Source organism: Sceloporus occidentalis, unplaced genomic scaffold (assembly GCF_023333645.1).
Source record: "Sceloporus occidentalis isolate IW3139 unplaced genomic scaffold, rSceOcc1.0.p SCAF_104, whole genome shotgun sequence".
NCBI lineage: Eukaryota > Metazoa > Chordata > Lepidosauria > Squamata > Phrynosomatidae > Sceloporus > Sceloporus occidentalis.
The window spans coordinates 2,777,889-2,802,991 of NW_028317084.1; the positions used below are offsets into that span (position 1 = coordinate 2,777,889).

General features: G+C 39.4%; 1 protein-coding gene across 1 annotated transcript in view; it reads left to right on the top strand.

Moving 5' to 3' along the window:
* COL24A1 (collagen type XXIV alpha 1 chain) overlaps positions 1-25,103 on the top strand; it is a 200,699-nt gene that overhangs the window by 153,367 nt on the left and 22,229 nt on the right. Inside the window, exons 38-48 of the mRNA XM_089497545.1 lie at positions 2,945-2,998; positions 3,203-3,310; positions 5,693-5,746; positions 7,766-7,819; positions 9,086-9,142; positions 14,620-14,673; positions 15,877-15,930; positions 16,096-16,149; positions 21,849-21,902; positions 23,472-23,579; positions 24,859-24,966. Coding sequence (XP_089353671.1) covers positions 2,945-2,998; positions 3,203-3,310; positions 5,693-5,746; positions 7,766-7,819; positions 9,086-9,142; positions 14,620-14,673; positions 15,877-15,930; positions 16,096-16,149; positions 21,849-21,902; positions 23,472-23,579; positions 24,859-24,966 — 759 coding nt within the window. The remainder of the gene's footprint in view (positions 1-2,944; positions 2,999-3,202; positions 3,311-5,692; positions 5,747-7,765; positions 7,820-9,085; positions 9,143-14,619; positions 14,674-15,876; positions 15,931-16,095; positions 16,150-21,848; positions 21,903-23,471; positions 23,580-24,858; positions 24,967-25,103) is intronic.

Sequence of the window (25,103 nt, forward strand, 5' to 3'; positions counted from 1 at the left end):
GATTACATGGTTTCAATTCATGATATGGTTTGTTGTTGTGTTCCTTGGTTTCTAACTTACGGCAATTCTAAGGCAAAACTTTCACAGAGGTTTCTGGGCAAGGTTTGTTCAAAAGGTTTTTTGCCTTGGTTCCCTCTGAAGCCCAGAAAGTGTGACTGCCCAAGGTCATCCAGTGGGTTTCCATTGCTAAGCCATGGAGATTTGAGCCCTGGTCTCCAGAGTCATAGTCCAGTGCTCAAACCACTACACAATGCTGGCTCTTGATTATGGCACTATGATTCCACTTTAACTGGCATGTCTGCACCCTATAGAATCCTGGGATTTGTAGTCTTGGGAAGCACTGTTGTCTGTCAGAGAATTTTAAATTCCCCTCCTTTAGCTGTAAGCCCCAGGATTGCATAGGATGGAACTGTAGCAGTTTATGGTGAAACTGAATCCAATTTTTGGAGAAAGTGGGATATAAATCCCATAAATAAATAAATAAATATGTCTCCCTAATATTTTTGTATATAGGATAGGAAATAAATGATTTAATAAATGCATAAATGTCCCTTACCCAGCAGTTTTTGTATCATGTTCCTGCAGAATTTGAGGCGCTTGGTTTGAGTGTTGGACTGGGCTTTGGAGACGGGGTTCAAATCTCAGCTCAGCCATGTGTCCCACTGGGTGACCTTGGACAAATCACACTCTATTAGCCTCATAGGATGGCAATGGCAACCACTCTCAAGAATCTTGCCAAGAAACCCACATTATAAGTACTGTATATCTTAGGGTTACCATAAGTCAGAAATGACTTGAAGGCACATGACAGCAACAACAGGAGTGTTGAATAAACACTGTATATTTAATGATAAAGCTGATGAAAAGATGAAAACTATATCAGACCAACATGTTTTCCTGGAAGTAGGTTGCAGTGACCTTTGTGTTTAATGGAACACACTGTAAGTTAAATGAAGAACAATATAGTAGATGTCAGCACCATTTGTTTTTTGGGTTGTTCCCCCCTCCCCCCCAAAAAATCTTTAATTCTCTTTTAGTACACTGGTGGCATTTTCCTCAAATGAGATCCTTATGTCCTCTTATCTTCAGCAAATTTACTAGCTTCCATAATTTGAAAAGGATTGGTTGAATGTGGAAAAAAAGATGCCAGTACTTTTAACAGGATGTTGGGGATAGTGTGTCATATAGTGGTGTACCAAATATTTTGAAGAAGTGAATGCAAATGATGGTCCATCCAGTTTGTATGTTTGGCCATTTCTAAACTCTGCAGAACATTTAACAACATGGTATAATTAGAACATTGTATTTCCTACTATCCATTCCAGACTCCACTGGAGTTTAACACGAATCTTCCTAGAACTCTGAAACAGATGTATGAACAACCCTACCTCAAGTCTAAACTAAATGAGACCTTAGTTAGGAATTGTGCAAATTAGTTACTCGCTGAATTACTTTTGTGATTGACACAGGATTCACGAACCAGAAAGATTCTGCTGTGTTTTCTTAAGTAATGTGTTGCATAGAAAAAAAACGAGGAAAAAAAAACAGAGAGAGAACCAAATCTGGTCAGCTGCGACACATTTTATTCTATTTATTTTTCTTAGTCAAGTATAATAGCAGTGTTTTGTTATGAACCAATTAACAAGTCTAATCCAGAAGTTAGCTGTTTATAAAATGTCTGTTGAGAATCTTTTTGCTCTGGCTACATTGTTTGTTTTCATAATGTGACAATCAGCAGCTTCTTTCCATCCCTATTTTACTGTCTCTTGTAGCCATAAAAATCTGAATGTTGGGATGGGAAATTAAACAGAATTATGAAAACATAGCAACCATCCACTTAATATATACTGTACAAAGAATATCAGCAAAATAAAAAAAAACCACCAAAACAGATTTAACCTTTTTGAATCCTGTACTGTGGTTGAGAAAAAGATTGCAATGGCTTGCTAGTGATGAGAACCAGTATGGTTATGGTTAGTAAGCGAAAAGAAAGAACAAACCAAATGTTTATCTGAAGTAGTACCCTTCAGCTTCAAATATTACTGAATATTAGTGCCATGGAAGGTTTAACACTGGGAGAAGGAGAGAGAGGAATGTCATTCATGAGCAGGAACGAAGAAAAACATCTCATTATAGATTCATTCCATGAAATTTGCTAATTGGTAGTTGAGGTTTTTAACCCAGGCAACTCTAACTCTGAAAGAAAAGAGCTAACTCAGTTGGCAGAAGATCACTTGATGTCTGTGATCCATAATACAGTACTATTTTTATACTAAGGAACAAAGTATTTGTTGTTGAAAATCTATGAATCAAGATCAACGCAAAAGTAGTTAACAACAACAATTTTGTTGTTGAAGTGCTTGAGCCTTTGTCTTGCACAAAGTGAATGCAGATTTTGCTCTCGTCCAAAGGATTTCCCCAAAACTTATGAGAGTGTTTGAATGTCTCCTAGATTACTTTGTGAAAACCATAGAGGATAGCCATGGAAAAACATGTAGGCTTTCTTATTCATCTGGTTTTGTGTTTGACTTAGGAAGCAATTGGCTAATATACTGCATGTCTAAATCTACTGTCAAGAGCTGCACTAACAGAAGTACATCACTGGAGAGCTGTCTCTGACCTGAATTTGACATACTTCAGTCCTTTCCTGTTCAAACATATTGTTTTGCTAGATGGAGTGTTTGGCTTGAACACAAAATCTATTTTATCCCCCAGCTGTTGTTCTCTGTCTGGACATGTTATATTTTGTTGCAGTTTCCACTGTCTTGATAAAAAAAAATCTTCCTAAAGATGATATCACTGTGTTACAGCATGAAACCATCATGCTAATGTTTTCAAGACCACATTTAATAACATTTTAAAGGGCCTTTCTAACATGATTAAATTTACGCTACAATTTAAACATGATCTCAGATTTCTTTTCCTTCCTAACAAATAACTCCAGGGGCCTGAAGGAACTCCAGGAAGCCCAGGTCAAAGGGGTCGTCCAGGAAAAAAGGTAGTTCATCTTCATTCTTTAGCATGAATTTGTATTGCAAGTGTTCCTTATTAATGAGGAACTATACTTCATTAATGAATGGACAGATTGCCAATTTTAGAAAAGAGTATTGATAGAGGTTTGTAACTATATTGATTTACCTGTGCAGCCTGCATTTAGCATAATATTTTTATTTTGTTCTGTTTTCCTCCATCTTCCCAATAGGGGGAAAAGGGACAACATGGCCCTCCAGGAGAAATTGGAGACACAGGTGATCCTGGCCAGAGTGGAGAAATTGGTCCAAAGGGTTCAAGAGGAACTAGGGGCTTTCTGGTTGGTACAGTGTTTATAGGAAGTCCTATAATTATATATGAAATATATTTGAAGAAGCTTTAGAATTATGTATGTAAAAAGAGAGTTTCTTAACTTAGGCCCTGTACAGACCAGCCTGACAGGCCGGCCTGGGGACAGAGTCGGGGTGTTGCGTCCAGATGACATACGCCCTGAGTCCACCCCCAGGGCACCATGACACTGCGCACCACTCCACACGGCGTGTGGTGTCATGATGCTCCTCTGGCGCTGTGACCATACGACGAAGCGCCGAAGGAGCACCATATAGCCGCGCCATCATGGCTATGACACTCTTTTGAGGGCGCAAAAAGGAGCTGCTTTTAGCAGCTCCTTTTTGCACCCCTGAAAGGCCAGATCAGGGCCGCAGTGTGAGGTTGTCGCAGCCCCAATCCGACTAGGAAAAGGGTGTTGTCCCACTACCCCTTCAGGATGGTCTGTCGAGCCCCTTAGTCCCAACACTGTCACAGGCCCATCTGGTGAGGACATGGAAGAAAGCCTTCTCAGTGGCTTCTCCTAGGCTGTGGAATTCCCTTCCATGCAAGGTGACCAGATATCCTGACCGCAAAGGAGGACAAATCACCGTAAAATGTAGGACATTCAAGAGAAATGGAGGGCATTACCAAATAAAAGCTAAAAACACTCACAGATGTGTAGATTCATGCTTCTTAGTTCTGCTCAAAATGGAGGACATTTTGGAATTCCTCCTGGACAGAAGGCTGAAATACAGGACATGTCCAGGAAAAGGAGGATGTCTGGTCGCCTTGCTTCCATGTGAGCTGGGTGACCCCCACTTTGCTCTCTCTTCACTAGCAGGAAAAGACCTTTCAATTCAAAAGGGCATTTAATTGGTTGCAAAGAATCAATTTTCATAAGGTGCCTTTGTGTGGGATTTTTTAACTTTCCTGTTGTGCTTTTAAATGATTTTAAACTTTTAAATTTTAATAGGATTTTAGCATGATAACTGGTTTGATAGTGTTTTTACTATTTGGTCAGATTATTAACTTTTCTTTTTTTAGTATTTTTGTATGCCATTACATACATGGAAAATCATGATTGGTTAGACAACTATTGAGCTGTCTCTGATTTGTAAATTCTCCAAATGTCTCCATCCAGCAGTTCTCCAAACATCACAGTATGTCATATTCAACAGCCAAGGTTAACGTGTTTCTTAACCTCTTCAGATAGCATCTGTTGAATATTCAGGCAGCATAGAGGAAGGATGCCAGTGCCCATTTTGAGAGTCTATAATCCAATTATTGGGGTACTTTCCAGAGATGGATTTTATTCTCATCTCCATTAATTTACTATTAGGATCATGTTCCGTTCTCCTCTGTTTTAAGACAAACTATTATGATACCATGCTTGCATATTACATCCATCACTTTCTTCCAAGGACCTGTGAAGTTGTTCTCTTGCTCTTTTACCATCTTATCAAATCTGTATGGTATACTCAGGCAGGGGCACTACTAAGATTCAAGGCTAAATGGGGATTTCAGTCTTAGGCTGCATCTGCAGTGCAAAAATGCACTGCATCTGCACTGCAGTTTGACACCACTTTAACTGCCATGGTTCAATGTTGTTGAATCCTTGGATTTGTTGTTTGTTGTGACACCAGAGCTCTCTGACAAAGAGGGCTAAATATCTTATAAAACCACAAATTCCAGAATTCCGTAGCAGTGCAGTACAGATGCAACCTAAGTCTCCCACTATGTCACCCAAGTTTTCTGGGCATGTATTTGTATGAACTCTTGTTGATTTTCCCCCTATAGATGTTTTTTAAACAACAACACATTGCTCTGTGTGCATTTACACAGATGTATTCTGTAAATGGTAAATTTAAAAAGCCTATTAAAAGGATTAACTGCAACTTGTTTCATCAACTTCTAGTGGGATATCATTATAGGTCCTTTAATTGTATTTACTGTATAACTATTCCTTGTAATGAAATATCCTGAAGGCCTTGGGCCTTTTTGTTCTAAAATGCATCAGTTCTGAATGTCTGTTAGACAGATGTCAGAATTCTTCCTAGCAGTCCTTATAAATTAGTCTATTGTTTTCTTGTTTGTTTTCATGTAATAAATGTATACTCTGCATCTTCAACCATGAGAGTTGCTAGACTGTTGCCTAAATATTCCATGATGTAGAAAGGAATGTCCATTGTTATGAATCAGTCATAGGTAAGCATGTTTAGATTGTATTTAGGCAGTTGAGCATGTGCTTGGCTCGCTCTATTTGATTTTAGTGAGATTTGTATATATTTAATTCAGTTTTCAGCATGCCTCATGTATTTTCCTGAATCAGAAGTGTTATGTGCACTGACAGCTTGACTAATGAGATATGTTTATTGCTGCTTATAATTTTCAGGGACGAATAGGAGCAATGGGATCTACAGGAGAACCAGGAATTCCAGGTTATGGGGTATGATATACTTCCAGAACATGTCCTCATGTCTGTCTGATTTTCCTACTTTATGTTAACGGCCATCTATGTATCATTCCTCTTAGGCAGGCATAGTTATCTGTGTGTATATTGCACCCCAGTTGTGGTGCTTGCCAGTGGCATCCCACACTGGGGTGTCACCAGGTTCTGGGGGCAGGACTTGGGGCAGAGCCAAAAGAGGCCCCTCCTTCCTTGCTCTGCAGCCCCCCCCCCCCCCCGGTCCCTGCTCCACATGGTAAAGTAAAGCTACGTGGGGCAGGGTTAAGGGACATTCAAGCCTCCCAGGGCAAAGACAGGGGGTTGCCTGGCCCTCTCCCTGCGAGGGGAACTAAATCCTCTGCCTCCCTATCATGCGCCATGGCACATGGCAGGGAGGGGGACACTCACCAGGTGTCATCCCCCCCTTCAGTGGTGTCACCCAGCGCAGCCCCCTAGTGATGCTACTGGTGCTTGCCAGGTTGTCATTGGAGATTTCAGTGACTAGGCAATGCTCAGAAACCAACACTGTTCTTTCTGTTTTGCCCTCCTTGTCCTCTTCTTTTGTCCTGCACTTGCTGCTCCAAAGCACACTTGCTTGCTACAACAGGAATTATGTTGTGTGTAAAGGGTAGGGGAGAATAAGTGGAAGAAGCCTCTTTTCCAGAGAATTTACAAGTATAGCATCAGTCTCTGAATCTAACACCCTAATTGCAGGAAGTATGAATGGAAGATTCCCAGTATGTTGTATCTACAAAAAGGCAACAATGTGGCCATTTTGATCATGTGCAAGTTTCTGTAAATGAACATTTGATTAGTAGACAACCCTAGTTAAAAAGTAGGACTCTTGTTCCTAGAAGTTTAAAAGATTGTACATACAGATTTTGTTGTTCCTGTTGTTTTTGAGATGGTAATTCCATGCTGCTTTGAAGGAGTCCTGCTGGAGGCTACACATCTTTCCATTTATCTTTAGGTCTTTCAAAAAAAGAATGTAATATAGTGAAGAACTTAAAGAAAAAATAATTTATAAGGGTAAAACATTAGCTTTTGAGAGAGAAGAAAGATTTAAGTTAAAAATTTTGGAACTGTTATTATTATTAAGAGAATAAGTGTTATATTAATAACAAATAGGAATAAACTGAACACCTTAGTCATGTAGCAAATTTTAGAGAAGTATAGATTTGAGACAAATATGGAATAAGATTGTAAAATGGAAAGGTCATAATTATAAAGTATAAGGATAAATAAGATAATAAACTATATAAGTGAGCTTAAGAAAAATTAGATTCGGGACTATTACAACTTAAGTAGATGTGATGAACAACAGCATGTTAGTAATAGAAAGCCAATACTAGAGGGAGGGAAACAAATTGGCAAATGGTGGAAAGGAAGTAAGGAATGATTGTAGAGGGAGTAAGAAAGTGTTTGAAGGTAAGAGTATGTGAATAGATGGTGAGTGAAGGGAATCTGAAGTTTGATAAAGTCAGGGAAGATAGAGAAATAAGAAAGTAATAAGAAAGAATGAGATATAAGAAAGAAGAAGAAAGGGAAAGAAGGTAAGAAGGAAAAGAAAGTTAAGTAATGTAGAGGAAGTTAAGGGAAGTTAAGGAGGGAAGAATGTGGATGAAAAGAGAGGGGGAAAGAAGGGTTCGAAGTAGAGAGTTTTATAAAGAAAAGAATAGATAAAGGCCACCATTGTCAAATATATGAAATGACAAGTTAGGATTGTAAAATAATATAGACAGTGTTATGTATGTTTGAAAATATGTATTTGTGTTTGTGATTAGGATAATATGTGATGTATGATTTTTTTCAAAAATTTTTTTTAAATTCTAATAAAAATATTTTTAAAAGAAACATTATAATTTATTAGGCTCTAATTAGCATGGGCCCATTGAAACCATCCCCAAGCCTTGTCATCTGCCAGTCTTCAAAAAAAAATCTGTCCAACTAAGGAGTTTTTTAAAAAAAATGTTGAAATGGCTTGGAATTTACATTGAATTTTTCCTTTTCTTTTATTAGGGTCACCAAGGGCAACCAGGAGCATCTGGTCCTCCAGGACCGAAAGGAGAGAAGGTATTTAGAATAGGAACTTGCATATATATTAGAAAAAATTGTAACTGACAGGGATCCTTACTGTTTGCTACAAATCATGAAGACTGACAAAGTGATCATTTTTCTTCAAGAGCTCCTGATTCTTCTCTGAGAGACAGCTAGAGATCAGAAAAGGTCCCTAGGGAGGAGGAGGAATAGGCACGCATCTATTCCTCCTACTCCCTGAGCTTTCCCAATCTCCAGCTGTTCCTCCAGAGGCAACTGGGGGCTGGGAAAGTTCCCTGGGGGGGGGGGAGGAGGAATAGGCACATGCCTGTTCCTGCTCCGCCCCAAACTTCCCCAACCCTCAGTTATCCCTCTGGGGGCAGCTAGGGGCCAGGAGAGGCCCCGTGGAAGAGCAATGGGCGCCCTTTTCTCAGCCCCCAGTTGTCTCCAAGAGACAGCTGAAGGCCAGAAAACATCCAGGAGGATGAGCAACGGGCGCACACCTGTGGCTCCATCTCCCCAGCGCCATTTTTCAGCTTCCAGCTATCTCCAAGAGACAGCTGAAGGCCAGGAAATGGCAGGGAGGAGGAGCAACGGGTGGGCGCATGCCTGTTCCTCCTCCTCCATGACATATGCTGGGTGAAATGGCATCACATGCCACCCGTGCCACACATGCCATATGTTCTCCATCATGGCCTTAGAGTCCCAATAAGTCAGAAATTTGAGAGCACACAACAACAAAGTATCAAATTTATCAAAGTAGAATAAAATTTGTTTACTGATTTTACTGATAGGTTACACAGACCTTTGCATTTTTAATGTGTATTGAATAGTACCTCTTTGCATATATAATGAAGAATATATTTTATATGTGCTTCGCTTATCAGTAGGAGGTAAAACACTTATTTCATTCTTGCATGCAAGATTGAAGAATTCCAAATGTTTTCTCCCTGGTGTGGGAAATTATGAGAGTCTTTGTGCATTTTATGCTGATTATTCACATTTTTTGATATTTTAAGATTGTTTGTGTAAACTGTTTTTGCACAATAACTTAGGGTTTTTGCAAAGAACAAATTGTCTTTATAAATGATTTTTTTGCACAAATTTGGCAAAATAACTCTTGCTTTGTGGAAATCTTATAGTTGTTAACCATTTTATCAGCAGGGTGTCTTGATGTTTTAAGACACTCTTGCTTACCTAGGATAGGAAAACGTTGAGTATTCTTTACACTCCTTGTTATTAGCTTACTAGCAACTTCCTCAAGCATCATCACAAGTAAACAGTTGCTTTTTTTCATTTTAGGGCTATCCTGGGGAAGACAACACAATACTAGGACCACCAGGGCCCATAGGTGAACCAGTAGGTCTTTCTTTATCCAGAAAACTATAGTCATGTTGTATAAAAGAGTATAGAATGGATATAATTTGAAAATGAGTATAAATTAGTTTGCATAAATTTCTCCTTATTTTTCACTGTTCATTGCATCAATTCTTTTCCATTTGTAAATAAAAAAAAAACCCCTATGTAGAGTAACAGTTCTGACACTGGTTTGGAGACTGCTACCAATTCCTGGTGCCCCTTGAGATTTGAGCAGCTTTTTTTGAAAAAGTAAGAGTTTGCATACTGATAAAAGGATAATAGATTTGTATGCTATGAATTTATATATTGTGACAAGGAACCAAAATTTCTTTCTCATTAACTCTTTTGATTCACAGAAAGCACTCTTGAGTCTGTGAGCCAAACTTGGTGCTTTCTAGAACTGAATGGCATTCAGCAGGAATGTCTCACCTGGGCATACCTTTTTACCCACTACAAGAGAATTTTTGTAAGGAACGTTATCTGTTGTTGACTTTCCTAGTCTCAGCTGCTGAATAGCTTCCATGCCTGACTTCCCCTCTTCCTCCTTCACTTCCTCCCTCTGTTCTGATTTAGATTGGCTTATCAAAATTTGGTTTTCTCCACTGAATTGGAATTCCCCTTGGGTTTTTTTTCAGTCTTCAACTCTAGACTGACTTTTGATTCCCCTTCTTAAGCCTTTTAAGGACTATATGGCCTTTAGGGCCTTCTATAACAAGTGTTTGTCCTGTGATGGAAAGATGGTGATTACCTGAAATGTTTGTTGTGTTTGAGTAATGGAGCACAAAGTGAAAACCTGTGTGATCTACCAAGACCAAGGTACAAAAATATAATTGTTCATTTCCACTTACCTTATCGGGAGCTGATAAATAGTTCAGAAAGCTCCTCTACCCCTGCCTCCTTTTCTGTCTGTTATTTTGAAGTTAATTATTACCTAACATCAGTCCTGTTTTTTCAGTTTCATTTTCCTTGTTCATGGCTTCAGCCTCCATTATAGTACCAATGCAGTGTTCCGTCTATGTGGCACCCTCTCCAGTGGTTCTGTTGCCTTTGAATTGTTCTCTCTCACTGACATCCAACAAGTTTCTACAACTCCACTGAAAGCACAGGCCCAGATATCACTCTTCTTCCTCTTTAGCTAAGGAAAGGGAGTAGGAGAAGCATAAGAAGAAAGAGGTCAAAGTGCAGTGTATCCAAGCTCCCTATTTCATTGGCTCCGACACCTGTGGCATCAGTCTTCACATCATTAATCATACTTACTCCATTTTTCATCAGTAGTACCACCTTCAACTGCATCTACCATTTTACTTACTGTTATACAGCATCAGGAACTGCAGACATTGCCTGCCCTTTTATTGGAATTTGTTCCTCTCCTCACACTCTCTGATACCAGTGCTTGAGTATTTCTAAACAGAACAGAAGTACTTTGTCATGGATAATATTCAGAGAGAGGGGGGTTAAAGACAATTTTTTGGTGCCAGTCCAAAAGTCACGCTCCTATTTCTCAACATCCTTTTTAAATTGTGGTGCTGAGAACTGGACTTTCAGAAGGAAGACACTATCCCACAGGCCATTAGATCAGCATTGTCCATTGTCCACTGTTCATCATGTTACATAATGGGCTACCCAAGTGATGGGAGAAGCAATTGCTCCATCATGCTCGGTTGAAGACTGTATGGGTAGGGAAATGCTCATAGGTTTTCCTTTCAATGGCAAGGGCTTATTCAGTGCCAGAATCAGCTATGTAATAAACTGTCTTTGAAGGCACAGAAGATGGGACTTGATGCACAATCCTAGTCCTTTTAGCAGCAAAAAAACATATTATATGTCTGTGTCAGTTTTTGTGCAACAGTCCTCTAAGACTTCCATCTGCTTTGTCATCAAGGCAGAAGTAGCCCTTTAAGCAACATTCTTCCTTCATCTAATAAAATGCTTTGACAATCAAACCTCCATCTTTTTTCTTGCCAACTCATTTTGCCTATAGCTGTTCTTTGTACTTATGAAGCCTACACTTTCTTGCCATTTCAACAACTGACAACCCATCACCAATGATTTCTACTTTTAATAATTATTCACCTTGGTCATGCATCCTCTAGGAGGATTCAGTTCCAACAACCTTTTTTTTGTACTTCATAAAGAAATAGGAAGGAAATGACCATGTTTCAGTTTCAGGTGCTTATGTTTAGCCTATCAGCAGTGCTGCGAATGTATGAACGTGGGTGTATTCACCAAATGTATGCCTTTTCCTCAGAACAAGAATTGTACATGTTTTTCCATTATAGAGCTCCTACTAAGCAAACGTCCTTTTTGCAATGGATCTCTTCACCATGTTTCTCTTCCTTTTCTGTCCAGCTGGAAGCTTTTCAGCAGTATCAGCATTGGGAAACTGATGAAAGAGACCTTGGGAAAGATAGACAATCAGTGTCATGTTGTAAGAGCTTGTCTGCTTCAAACAATACAATAAACAAGTCTTGAGCTGTGAGAAAGTGGGATTTTACTCTAGCCAATTCTACTCCTGCTTACAGCTAGCAAGGGAGACAACTACTTCCAGAATCCCTTAATGAATGTGCAAGGAACACCAGATGCTGTAGACAGAGGAAAGAACTGGCAAAACTACCTCTGAGTATTCCTTCCCTAAGAAAACACTATGAAATTCATGGAGTCTCCATAAGCCTAAAGACAACTTGAAAGCACACACAGAGAGAACAACAGAACAGAGATTAAAAAGAGATGAGTTTACTGCAGCAGTTGCCAAAACATTTCAAAGTGTAGTAGATCTATCAGTTTGGCCATCAAAATGGAAATCATGACAGGACTGGAGGCTGGTGAAAGAAAAAAAAAGTTGCTATGTATTTTAGAATAAACTGTCTCAAAAAGTGTAAAATATCTTTGTTTAGTTATTCAAGGCTTACATGACCAGATGGTTTCGCTTCATACCTACATAGTATTAATTTTGAATAAAAAGGTTGCTGAAACCTGTTCAAGTGTTCTTCATTTTTGTGGTGTAGGAAAATAACTGTCTTTTCCCCATGTATTTCTGCTTTCAATATTCAGTTTGTTTATTGAAGAAGTAATGCCTAGGAACACATCTACTTCATTAACTAAAGTACCTGGCGTATAAGATGACCCCCGACTTTTGAGAAGATTTTCCTGGGTTAAAAAGTAGTCTTATACACCAGAAAATACAGTATATCTTTAGTGACAACTGTCTTCTGGCCATATTGCTTCTGTTGTAACCTGGATTTTCATCCTAAAAAAACTTGGCCTTTGAGTGAATCTGGAGAATTCTCAATGTACTCCTTCCCAGCTATTTACAATATAGTCAAATGCATAGACTCTTGGAAGGCAAAAGGCTTTCTTTCTGCAGATCAACCTGCGACTTCGACAGCTATCACTTAACATTGCTTAACCCACTTCATCAATGCATATTATTCCACCTTTGTTGGGCCTCATAGCAATCATGACTTCTGTTCCTCAGCACTCCAGTCTTCTACTTTGACTGCTAAAACACTGGTTCCTGGCATATTTTGGCAACAAGAGGTGGTTTGAGCTTTGGACTATGATTCTGGACCGGGGCTCAAATCCCACACTCAGCCATGGAAAGCCACTGGGTGATCTTAGGCAAGTCATACTTTCTCAGACTTAGAGGGAGACAAAAGCAAACCACCACCCCCCCCCCCCCCCCGTGGACAAATTTTGCCAAGAAACAAGGTTGCCTTAGGGTTGTCATAAGTTGAAAATGACATGGAGGCCACAACACCAGTAATAAGTACAGTTGACACAAATTGCTTCAACTCCCTGCAAAGGGACTATAAGTGGTGAATGTTTATACTGAACCTCAACTGTCCAGCAGCCTCAACTGTCTGTGATATAGCATTTCCCTAGACGGGCAGGATGCCTGCTGTCAACACCTTCATGCCATGTCCCAGGGAATACCAGCAAAAGGACACTTCATGTCAACACCCTGGAACTTCTTCCTGTTTTCAAGATGTGATACTCCAGTGGATTCTATGTCTAGCGATCCATCATATCTGATACTTTACAAAGGATACCATATCCCAACATCTAATTTTGGCAAATACTGTCACAGTTCCAATTGCCACAAGATATTACCTTCCCAGCCTTCATTCAGAAGTTGACAACTCCATCTAAACTCTCCTTTATCCTTTGAACTCAAATGACTATTGCTTTTATATGTGGATAGTTCAGCTTCCTTCCATTGAGCCAACAAACTTTGGCTCCTTTTCATGACATTTTGCTTAAGTAGCTGATGAAAGCTATCAAGTGGACTTACAAACTCAACTGAGTGCTTGTATCTGGAAGAGTTTGTAACCATTCTGCTCAAGAAGTGGTTTCCTATTTTTTGTATAGAATCTTTCTTCCAAAATGATGCAGGATTACAGCATAGTTACAGCCAAGTGTTTTTACCAAACATTGTTTGGACATGATGACATGTGCAGATATAGTTCTATCTTCCATTCTTTCTTGATGAGGAAGACCATCTATGGTAAATTAGCTTGCTGCTGACCCCTTTGTGTTAGTCACAAAAGCCACAAAGAACAACAGGTTGCTTACTTGTAATTGTTGTTCTTTGCCTGGTCATCTCTCAATTCACTCAAGCTGCCCTCCTCCCCTCATTCATATCTGCTTGTTTTTGCAGCAGACTTGGAACTCAATTAATATTCTTTGGGCATGCCTAGGTGTGTATGGTGGAGATGTACATAATGAGATTCTTGTCAAAAGGTACTGTACACATCTCTAGAATATTTCAAGTGTGATTTTGCACAGGCACAAGACTATAAGTTCTGACCACAGAAGGACCACAATTACAAATAAATAACATGTTCATTCTTGGTCTCAACCATGGATTTAGCAAGACAATATTTTTCAGCTAGCCTATACATTGAACTTTTCTATGGAGTATTGAGGTAATGTACATGAAACACCGTAGAACGGTGGTTCTCAAACTTTGATCCTCCAGAAGTTTGAGACTTCAGCTGCAAGAATTCCTCACCATTGGTCATGCTGGCTAAGACTTCTGGGAGTTGAAGTCCAAAGGACCAAAAATTGAGAAGCACTGCTTGAGTAAGTTCAACATTTTATTTAAGTGCTAGGTTTTAAGTGTGCTAATTTCTTTGAAGCTTCTGTTATGTCAAAACTTCATTTTGAGTTTATTTTTATTTTATTTTTTAAAAATGCTTATGTCGCAAACTTTAGATACCCTTATTATAGGAATAGATAGCATTGGTTATGTATATATTCATCTGTGTTAGCTGAAACACAACTTAAAATTCTGAGATCTTGTTGAATGGTGATATGGAGTTTTGTGAAATGTCCCAATTTGTCTTTCCTTTTTATGGAGAAGGCTGGGTTTTTGTTTTTTTTAATTATTCCATTTGATTTTTTTAAAATCCCCATCATGTAGCCATACTTTAAATAAAATTTTAAACAACCTGGGATCTTTGTGTTTGTATCTCTAGGGGCCTATTGGTGAACGTGGTGAGAGAGGAGAATCTGGTGATGCAGGATACAAGGTAAATACTAATTACTTTTCATTTTACTGTAACTTGTTTTGTTGTTTATTTTAAACAGATAATTATCCCTCAGACACTTTTGAATGCATCTTAAGACCAAATTCAGAAAGGATGATTATTGACAAAAAAGAATCCTGATAGGGATGGATTCCACAGGAATACTATAGGTTAATCAGAACTGAGGGGCTGTTCAGACAGCCCTGAAGGGGTGGCATGAGCAGCCCCTGTTTCAGCCAGATTGGAGCTACACTAACCTCATGCTGCAGCCCCAATTTGGCCTTTCTGGCAGCTCCTTTCTGTGCCCTGAAAAGGGCGCCATAGCCGCATTGCCGCAGCTTGGTAGTATTCCTTCAGCGCTGTGTCATATTAATGCAGTGCCGGAGGCGCGCCATGATGCCGCGCATCGTGTGGAGTGGCGTGCAGCATCCTGGCGGCAAAGTCAGGGCATGTGTCATGTGGACATAAGGCCCCGACTTCACCACCAGGCTGGCCTTAATGACTGGTCTGAACAGGACCTGAGAGTCAGATATATTAAGGTCAAGTCAAAGAAACTTTGTGTAAAGATCTGTGAACTGGTTAGGTGAATAAGATTAAACCTTATTGATATAATCCTTTCTTTATAGGTCTGTGTAGTGTAGTATGAGATGTGTACACAGGAGACCTGGGTTCAGGTTTCCATTCAGCTATGAAATGTACTGAATGGTCTTCAGGAGGTCACTACCTATCTCACAGAGTTGTTTCTGTAAAGTTATATTAGGTAAAGGGATCTCTTCTTTGGAAGAAAGTCAGGAAAGAGACATGATAAATAGATGAATGTCAAAGGATGGCTGTAGTTTAAGATTTAAATTGAAAATTTACAGAGTAGGTGTAATATAGGCACAGAACCGAACTAAAGGCATGTCAGCTGTGTTACACCAGCAAAAACTAGAAGGAGCAAGCTATATAGAAGGCAGGGGCCAAATTTATTGAGGACATATGCCCGTGCATAGAACAAAAGATGTATTTTCAGCGTAGTCTCTTCCCATGGAAACTTTAGGTCAAAGTAACATGAATGAGGTAAATCTAGAAGAAAAAGGCCCAATGAGATATCTACAGTGAAAACAACATGCTGAAGTGCTAATCAGCACTTATCAAACTTGCAGTCTTGTCAGCTGCTAATAACATTTGTTTCTACCCAGTAAAATGTTGTACCTCTTATTCTAGGGTCACACGGGGCTTCCAGGACGCATAGGTGCTATTGGACAACAAGGGCCACCAGTAAGTATGTTGTAAAGAGGGTTGACTTCATTGTATTTATACAACAGCAAGGGGGAAATTGTACTTCCTAGGTGGGTTGGGGGTGGAGGGGATTCCTATTTTCACCCCTACTAGTTTTGATATTTGCTGGTGATTGTTTTAAATTACTTTTTGTTTTTCCCCAAGGGTGAGCCAGGTGAAAAAGGTGAACCAGGACCAAAAGGGGAGAGAGGATCTCAAGTAGGTAGAAAAACAAATATATATTTAGAGGTGTTTGAAGTTAGTGATACTTTAAATTCTAACACGTTTATTGATCAGCCTACATATCATTCATACATTCATGGCATTTATTTATTACCTGTTAACACACTAGAGCTGCTGAGGTGACACACATTAACAAAAACACTTGAAAACATTAAATAAATAGCTTAAAACAATTAAGAGTCAAAACTGTGCTTTAAAAATTGTTCAAAAACTGGACAAATAGATTTTTAAAAAGCCAGAATGGACACTCCCAATTTTAAAAGTTAAAGGCCATACAAAACAACACAGTCTTCATTGCCTGCCAGAAACTCAGAAAGGATGGAGCCAGCCTCACTTCCCTCAGTAGGGAAGTACAGTTAGTGTAACTGCTACAGAGAAAACCTTGTCATGGGTACCCACCAGCCTAGACTCAAGGGGTCATGGGATACATAACAGGGCCTTTACTAATGATCTCACATTATATTCTGTGACAGTGTATAGAATACCTTATATTACTGAAGCATTTGGAGCATTCTTCCCTTGGAAAAGGATGAAGTCCAGCAGTTTTGTCTCTCTGACAACAAGACCTTTCTGACCAGCCCTTTTTTCACATCTGAAACGTATTCGGGATTGTGCCTGTCTCATGTGGCTTTATTTGACCCGAGTGGCCCATACGATAACATGTAAATGGCATATCAGAATATGGCATGGCATGACACAGAATATAAAAAGCTGAATCTGAATGTATGAAAGTCTTTGCTGCCAACATCTTTTACAGCACCCTGGCCTAGAAAAACTGCTCTGGGGAGGGGTCTCCATAATGACAGCATCTCTGGAAACACCTTCTTCCTTGTTCCCATTAGTCTGAATTCATATAAAATAAATGGTTTAAAGGAGAGCTATATCTGCAAGCTTGTAGTCCTAGCAGTGAGTAGCAGAACAGTGTGCAGGCAGTAAAAGAATACAGATGACTGTATTTATCAGGTCTCAACCTTACTGATTACAGATTAATCAGTAATCAGATATTGGATCCACCTGACCATTGGTAGAAATCCAGTCTACAGAATCCTCAAGTCCCATTAAATGCAATGGCATAGTCAATTGGTGTCTCTTATATAAAATGGCAAAATCAAGATTTGCTTATTGGATTTTTTTTAATATTTTCAAGTTGTGGATGCTTGAATCTGTGGATACAAAATCCATGGATATGGAGGACCAACTGTATCATAGCCAAGAAAGAAAGAGTGATAAGTCCGAAGCCCAAATGTGAGGGATGCATACCAGGGGAACAATTTTAACCTCCACATGGTGGACCAGATAGAAGATTTCCCCATCTACATCTACCAGCAAAAGTCCATCCCTGCCCAAATCCAGTTGACCATTCTTTCCACCTGTCCCAGGACTGCCACAAAACTATGTGGGCTCCTGGGAAAAAATCAACCTTAGGAGATGCAGTTTGATACTCACCTGTAGACAGGATTCATTGTAATGCTTAAGAGGACCGCAGCCTCATTTCCTTTAGATGGATGGCCCGTGCGGTCTCTTCCAACTCTATGATTCTAGATGTTCTGTCTGGCAGCACTGCTTAAGAAGTGGGAGTAGCAACAGTGCTGAGATCAAATGCTGGTACTCATAGCTGGCAGTACTAACCTTTTGGGCCCTAATGGTCACAAGGTGATGGGTCAAGGGTTGCACATGCATCACATACATGAGCAAATATGCCCCCCCCCCCACATACACACTTTACCTTGTTGAAGCCTCACCTCTCTTCCTGCTTCCTTCTTTTGGGTAGTGTGAGAGTGGGATCACTGGAGTGGGGAGTAGGATCACTGGAGTGGAAAATTTAAAGTTTTTTCCCCCTCCTCCTAGAGCAATCCTGATCAATTACACACACACACACACACACACACACACACACACACACACACTCCTGTTAATCTTCTCTATTGCATTGGGATTGAGGAGAGGCATCCCCACCAGCCACCCAGATCAACACCACTATTCCAGCAATGCTAATAGCACTTCTGGAACACTAGTTCTTTTTCATACCTCACAGCTCATTATCCAGGATGGGAGTTGAGGACCTCCCTAGCCAATATGTTTTAGGATCTTGTCCCAGTAGTATGAATATAGCCCCTGGATTTGTTGTATGCAGCAGCTCTTAGAATGAGAACTATAAGCAGCTATAGATCTTTGAGCACTGACATCAGAGACAGATGAGGCAGAAGCATGTATGAATAATTGCCTTTCTGGCTTCATGTCTGCAAGCCTTTTAAATACTTTCCCCTCTCCCCCCCCCTTTTTTTTTTTTATTTATTTTGCTGGCATTCATCTTCATCATATTCTTTTTTTTTAAGCTGGTTTTTTTTTTTTTTGGACATACTTGAATCATTTGATCTTGTTTCCTTTAAAGGAAGCTTACTCAGGAATCCAGATCTGGAATTGCATCTAGGTTGACAGAGGCCATCATCCAGAGAACTACACAATATGCAAAGCAGACTTTTTACATTGTTTTGAACAGCAGTACCCCCTGCAGGTCACTTTTGGAACTTGGGCAGATTTCAAAAGCAGTGATGTGGCAAGTGGGGACTTTTACCAAAGGAGGATGAGAATCTACAATCCCACAAGCGAAATCCAAGCAGTAAAGCAGCTCTCTGGATTGTGGCCATTGCACAAAAATCCACTTGAACTCGTTTGAAAAGATAGTTCAGTTATACCACAATGCATATGTATTTGGCACAAGGAGAGATGACTAAGTTCCAGATAACTAAGTATAAATGTTTCACTTCCAAATAGTATTTTTGACTTGAGGATACTGTGAAATCTGCCAGTGATGTGTTCCACTGAAACACAGAATGACTTTTAATATATTTTAAAGAATTAGATATAAAACAATTTTTAATATTCCCATTGCATCTTCAGACTTCAACTTTCAACCAAGTCTTGGTCCAGCGAAACAGTTTTCTGTGGGATATGTGATAATCTGTGACTTGAAGCAAAACCACAGTTTATTAACTTGCATATCTTATAGGGTCTGCAAAACTTTTCCAGAATCATAAGGTGCTTTAGTTCTGGCAATGCATGCATCATATGGCAACAAAAATTAACTCAAAAATAAAGCCAGCCTCTGCGGTTTAATTTCAAACTTTTCATTTATGTTCTTTGGGCTGAAATATTATATCACAGCTTTATTTCTAAAAATAGTTTTAACAATCAGAAAGTTTAATGAAAAATTATACATCTTAAAACTGCAGTTAAACTCATGCCAGTGACTTGAACATGATTGTCTGTTAATGGTGCTATATAAATAACAACTGTGCAGATAATTATCTACATGGAAGAAGAATTAAAGTAATGAATAACTTACTTTCTTTTTAAATAAATCTCAGATTGTTAACAAATGCAAAACTGAGCATCACCTAATTTCATCTCCATTTTGCAAATACTGGGCAAACACTAGAGCAAGTTCATCCACATGCACTTTCCCACCTTGTGGATGATGTGATAGAAGTGTATGACTATCTGTCTATATATAGTACAGTGGTACCCCGGGATACGAATTGACCGCGTTACGAAATTTCCGGGGTACGAAAAAGTTAGATTTAAAAAAACTGTTCCGGGTAACGAAAGATTTTTCGGGTTACGAAAATCTTTTCGGCACGTTTCGGCGCGAAATTCAAAGCGCGGCTAGCGGCTTTCCAGCGGCTTTTCGGGTTGCGAAATGTATCGGGTTACGAACGGCACCACGGAACGAATTAAATTCGTAACCTGAGGTAGCACTGTATTGAGACTGTCTGTATACAGTCATCCCTCCATATTTGCAGCTTTGATATTTGTGGATTTGATTATTCACGGATTTGATTAATATGTTCTCTCTAGGACTGTCTAGGTTCTCCACTGCAACTCTGTGGTCAACTTTAACTAAAAGTTGCACTGAGAGACCATTTGTAGCTACTCCTGTGCCGTTCTATGGTCAGTGTATGTTGGACATTGACCACAGAGTTGCACTGGAGGACCTAGAGATTCCTAGAGAGGTGTCCTTCAGGTTAAAACATGGTGTTTTTGTTATTTGCGGTTTTCCATATTCACGAGGGTCTTGTTCCCCTCACCCTAGCGAATATGGAGGGACAAATGTATAATATTTCAGCTTTCTGCCAGTACATTAAAAAAGATATTGCTAAAAACCCTAAGATATAATACTGAACAGAATTAAATATGAAAAAAAACCTTTGTGTGAGGTAATGTTGAAATCAAGCACTTCATTGAAAACAAGTTAAAACATATTAATTATTGCCCTTTTAAAAAACGAAGTAGAGCTTTTGTGTGAATTTAGAAAATTAAATACAGATCTGCATTAGGAATGGACAAAATTTGCAAGATCCAATTTTCCACTTTTCAGATCTATGACCATTCCCTCTCACTTAAACAAGAAGTTCGCTTCTAAAGGAAAACAAATTGTGTACAGTGTCTTGAATCTTAGATTTAGAAAAGAATTCTACTTCCTTGAACATAACCATCCAGGTTTTATTCACCACAACCAAAAATGGATGGGGCTCTAAATATCACAGAAATGGACAGGGATTGTTGCCCACCCCAGTCTACCTGATGGTGCATGCCCTCAATACATCATATCTTGTATGTTTGGACGCAACATCTATTTGTGTCCATTGCCCCAACTTCCAATCCACCACTACCACCAAATATAGAAAGAAAATTGTGCGACATCACTATCCCAGTCCAATGTGTTTCATCTTTTGCGTGCAGATACTATAACCCTGATGTGGAACAGAGAGCATTTTTTATTCAAATGAAAATGGTACATTGTGATAGAATTTATATTCATCCTTGATTTTTTTAAAAAAGGGAAGAAGGAAGAAAAGCCTGTTATAGAAACTGACAGAGGCTAAGTGGCTTGATTTAGATAGCAATCAAGATAGAAAAAGATCTAGGGCCAATAAATGGCTCCAGATTCTGGTTACTAAACAGGGATTAAACCACAGTTTTCTTGACTGATTAACAGTGCTGATTAATAGGAGAAGAGGGGAGGGACAGGTTTATAGGCATGTGACTTCTTGAATGGTAAACCATGACTTACAAACCCAAGATTATTCTGTATGAACTGGACCATTCTCTCAGAATAGCTGGGTCATAAGAAATTATATTATTACTTGGTTGCAGTCTCAACCCAATTTTGTAGTCTGAAAACATGTGAAAGTTAATACGTATTTTCAAAAATCTGACTTTTATACAAGGTAAAGTACCATCTGATCAGAACAGGGCTCTGAATTGTGAACTAATCAGATGCTTTTGAGACTACGGTAGTCATGCTCTTTCACCAATGGACTGTCACTCCAAAAAGAAGACCTGGGGAAAATATTAATCTGTTTCTGTAAATGAATGTGGATCTTGAACATACTCCATAGCTAAGAAAAAAGAATAATTAGCCAGTGTCAGATCTTAGATTTTATTGAAATCAGGTGTGTTTTAGAGGGTGCCATGACCACCCCCCCAGCCCCCAAATACTCAACCAGTGTCAAATCTTAGATTTTCTTAAATGGAGTGTGTTTTGGGGGGGCATGACCCATCTCTGAATTAAAAGGTCATATTTCTAACTCCTTGCCAGAGAAATGCATGCCCCTCCCCTACTGTTTCATGTCATCTGTCGTATCAGCTAACAAATATTTTGAAATCTCTAGGGTTTAATTGGAAAAAAAGGAGTGAGTGGTCAAGCTGGGAAACCTGGACTGCCTGTAAGTAAAAAAAAACCCTGTTCTGTTCATGAAGCATGTATATGTCAGACAGCAGGCAACATAAATTCAGGGTCTTTGGTCCAGGAAGTGACATGAAAGAGAAATGGTTAATGCGATGGGAAGAAGGGTCTTGTCTCACCCAAAGGGTGGAATAAACAGTGCAACTAATTGTATTGTGAGCATATTTCATCTTTAGAGCAAATTCCTGCTTTATTTGTCATAGTTTTATTATATTATTGTTGTATTTTATGTTTTTAACATATTATACAGTGTCCAGTGGGCAATTTAAAGTGTGATGGATAAAAAAATTTATATACTTGCAAGTAAGTCCGCTGTGTTCAATAAGGCTTATTCCTTAATGCATATGTTGAGGACTGTACAACTTTCTAAAGAGATTTTTTAAAGATCCGTTTTGTACTAGGGCTAGAAAAAATTTGCAAATTCCCTAACTCAGATCAAATTTGGAGCTCCCTATCATGCAACACCTTTACTGTTTTGAATGTTGTGCAAAGTTACTCAAAGAAGAGACACATACATTTTGTTGATTATTTAAATCTTTATTCCAGCTGGGCCTTTGAACATGCCATAATGGAACATCAGTTTTGGGTGGTGGAGAGTCTGCCATACTTTCAGCAGTCTTTTATCTAGCAAAGTCTCATGGCTATTTCCCCTTTTCTCATTTTTTCTAAAATTGCTTGGTTGTGTAAAATATGGCTAACATCTTATGGAATTTAGTTAGGCTGGAAAGTGTAATTTATACAACTGTTAAATCTCCTACCATAGAAATGACTGAATGAGTGGCTGAAGCTCAGGGAAGATGGACATAGGTTCTTTTTGTTCCTGCAAAGGCATCATCGCTCTCTCAGTATCTCATTGACACAGAATTAATATTTGTTACCTTGTTGCGGTGTGCCTTCAAGTAGTTTCTGACTAATGGTGACCCCAGGTCATATCGTGTGGTTTTACTGGCAAGATTTGTTCAAAGAGGTTTGCCTTCCCCTGAGGCTGAGAGAGTGTGACTTGGCCAAGGTCACTCAGGGGGTTTTAATGGCTGAGCAGGGATTCAAACCCTGGTCTCCAGAATCATAGTCCAGCATTCAAACTGTTACATCATGCTGGCTGTCAGAGAAAAAAAAGTTTAGATAGTATTATTTCTCTAAACAGAAGAAGGGGAAACCCAAATATCATGTTCTTCTATCTCATTTAAGACTAGCATGTTGTAGTGGTTTGAGTTTTGGACTGCAATTCTGGAGATCAAGGTTTGGTTCCTGCTTGAGCATAAAAAACTTGGGCAAGTCACGTTTTCTCAGTCTCAGAGGGTGGCAGTGGCAAACCTCCACTCAAGAAACTTGCCAGGAAAATTCTATGGTAGGTCCACTTTAGGCTCACCATAAGTAAAAACTGTCTTGGAGGCACACAACAAAAAAAGCGCATTAGTTCTCAAAATTGTGTAATCAACTCAGGGTAGAAAAACTGTAGTTACTGTGTTAAACCAGAATTGTGTGGCTTAGTTTCAAATAATGGTGTTACTTTTCAAGGCTGATCAAATGAATTTCCAATTTGTTTCAGGGTATGCCTGGTCCTGTAGGTCTGAAAGGTGCACCTGGCTATCCTGGACCAGAAGGTAGTCCTGGGAATCCTGGAAAGCCTGGTTTATCAGGGCAACAGGGCCTTCCTGTGAGTATTTGTTTTATCTTTATTCATACTAGTTTCCTTTTAAGTCTTAAAATTACAACCGAGCTTCACTAACATATGTAAGCAAGTGAAAAAAGAGAATTACATAGTGACTAGCTATGTCATGCCAATTCTCCCTGTGGGTCAACACCATTAGCATTAATAAGAATTCACATTGTAGACTCTTTCTTCTTGTGGCTACTTTTTCTTAATGTACCATTGTAGTGTAGGACCAAATATGCAAAAGGAGTTCACATACCTCAGTGGAAACCCATAGACAAGATTTTAGTCATTTTCTGCATTCCTTGTGCTTTGATCCCAAGGAAACAATTTCCATTATGATTTACTCTGGAGCCAGGTTTCTCTAAATAGTTAGTGCAGATGTTTACTGGTAGATCTTTTTTTTTAACTTAGAGATCTTTTTTTTTTAATTGAAGAGTTTTTATTTAGAGATCTAGTATCTGTGTATGCAATTTTATAAAATGCCAAAGTTAATTAATTAATGAATAGAAATATATATTTCTATAGGAAGCAGCCCTGTCTGCATGGGCAAAAAAACCCATTGCCACCCCAACACTGGTGCTGCTTGCTCACACGATGCACAGCAACTTCTAGTGAAATACTGTGGGTCTTCCTTGTTAACCCAGCTTTGCCCCAGAGTTGGCAAAGTTGCAGGAAGCCCTGGTATTTCTCCCAAACCCTGGGGCTAGTGCAGGGCTTTGTGCTGTACAAATGGCTGGATCAGGCCCAAATTGGGCCAGCCCGATGTTCCCACACCAGGCACCATGCCATCCCTCTTCTCGATGCTGAGCAGTGAGGGAAAGAGGATGGCTTGTTTTTGGACATACCACTTTTATACTTGCAGGAGCTCTATGAATAGGCTGCCTGGTGTTCCAGTGCTCCTCCAGAGGGTGGGCTCACCCGTGTGACTATTCAAAAGAGAGGGTAGAGGGATTCCTCTGATCAGCTGCATGGGTGAACCCACCCTAAAGAGAAAGCAGCAGTGCACCAAGCCGTGCTACAGGAGGGCCCCAAACTTATGGTCAGTGTCAAGGGAACCTGCGTGTCCTCCTGCTCTTCCTCCTCCTCCATTGTTGTTGTTGTTGTTGTTGTTGTTGTTGTTGTTGTTATTTCCCAGTGTATTATTAAGAGTTCTTTATTATTTAGCTAGTGCCAACCATGGCTACTTTGAATTGTGTAAGATGTGCATTTGTTATCTTGAAAACAAATGGAACAAGTCACTCATTTGACAATATATATTTCTCACTTTTTGCTTATCAAGGGTACTAGAGGAAGCCCGGGCATAGCTGGACTGGCAGGATATCCTGGAACTCAGGGACCAAAGGGGTTACCAGGTATGCTGGGAAACATTGGACCACCAGGACTAAAGGTACTTTGAACAGCAGCTTGTCAGGCTAGTTGGCATTGAGTTTAAAATCCTTCTGCTTTTTTGTTTGGAAGTAATGTAAAAGGCAGAACTATTTTGCATCTGATATAGTGAATGGTGTAACAGCAGTTGGCTTCCAT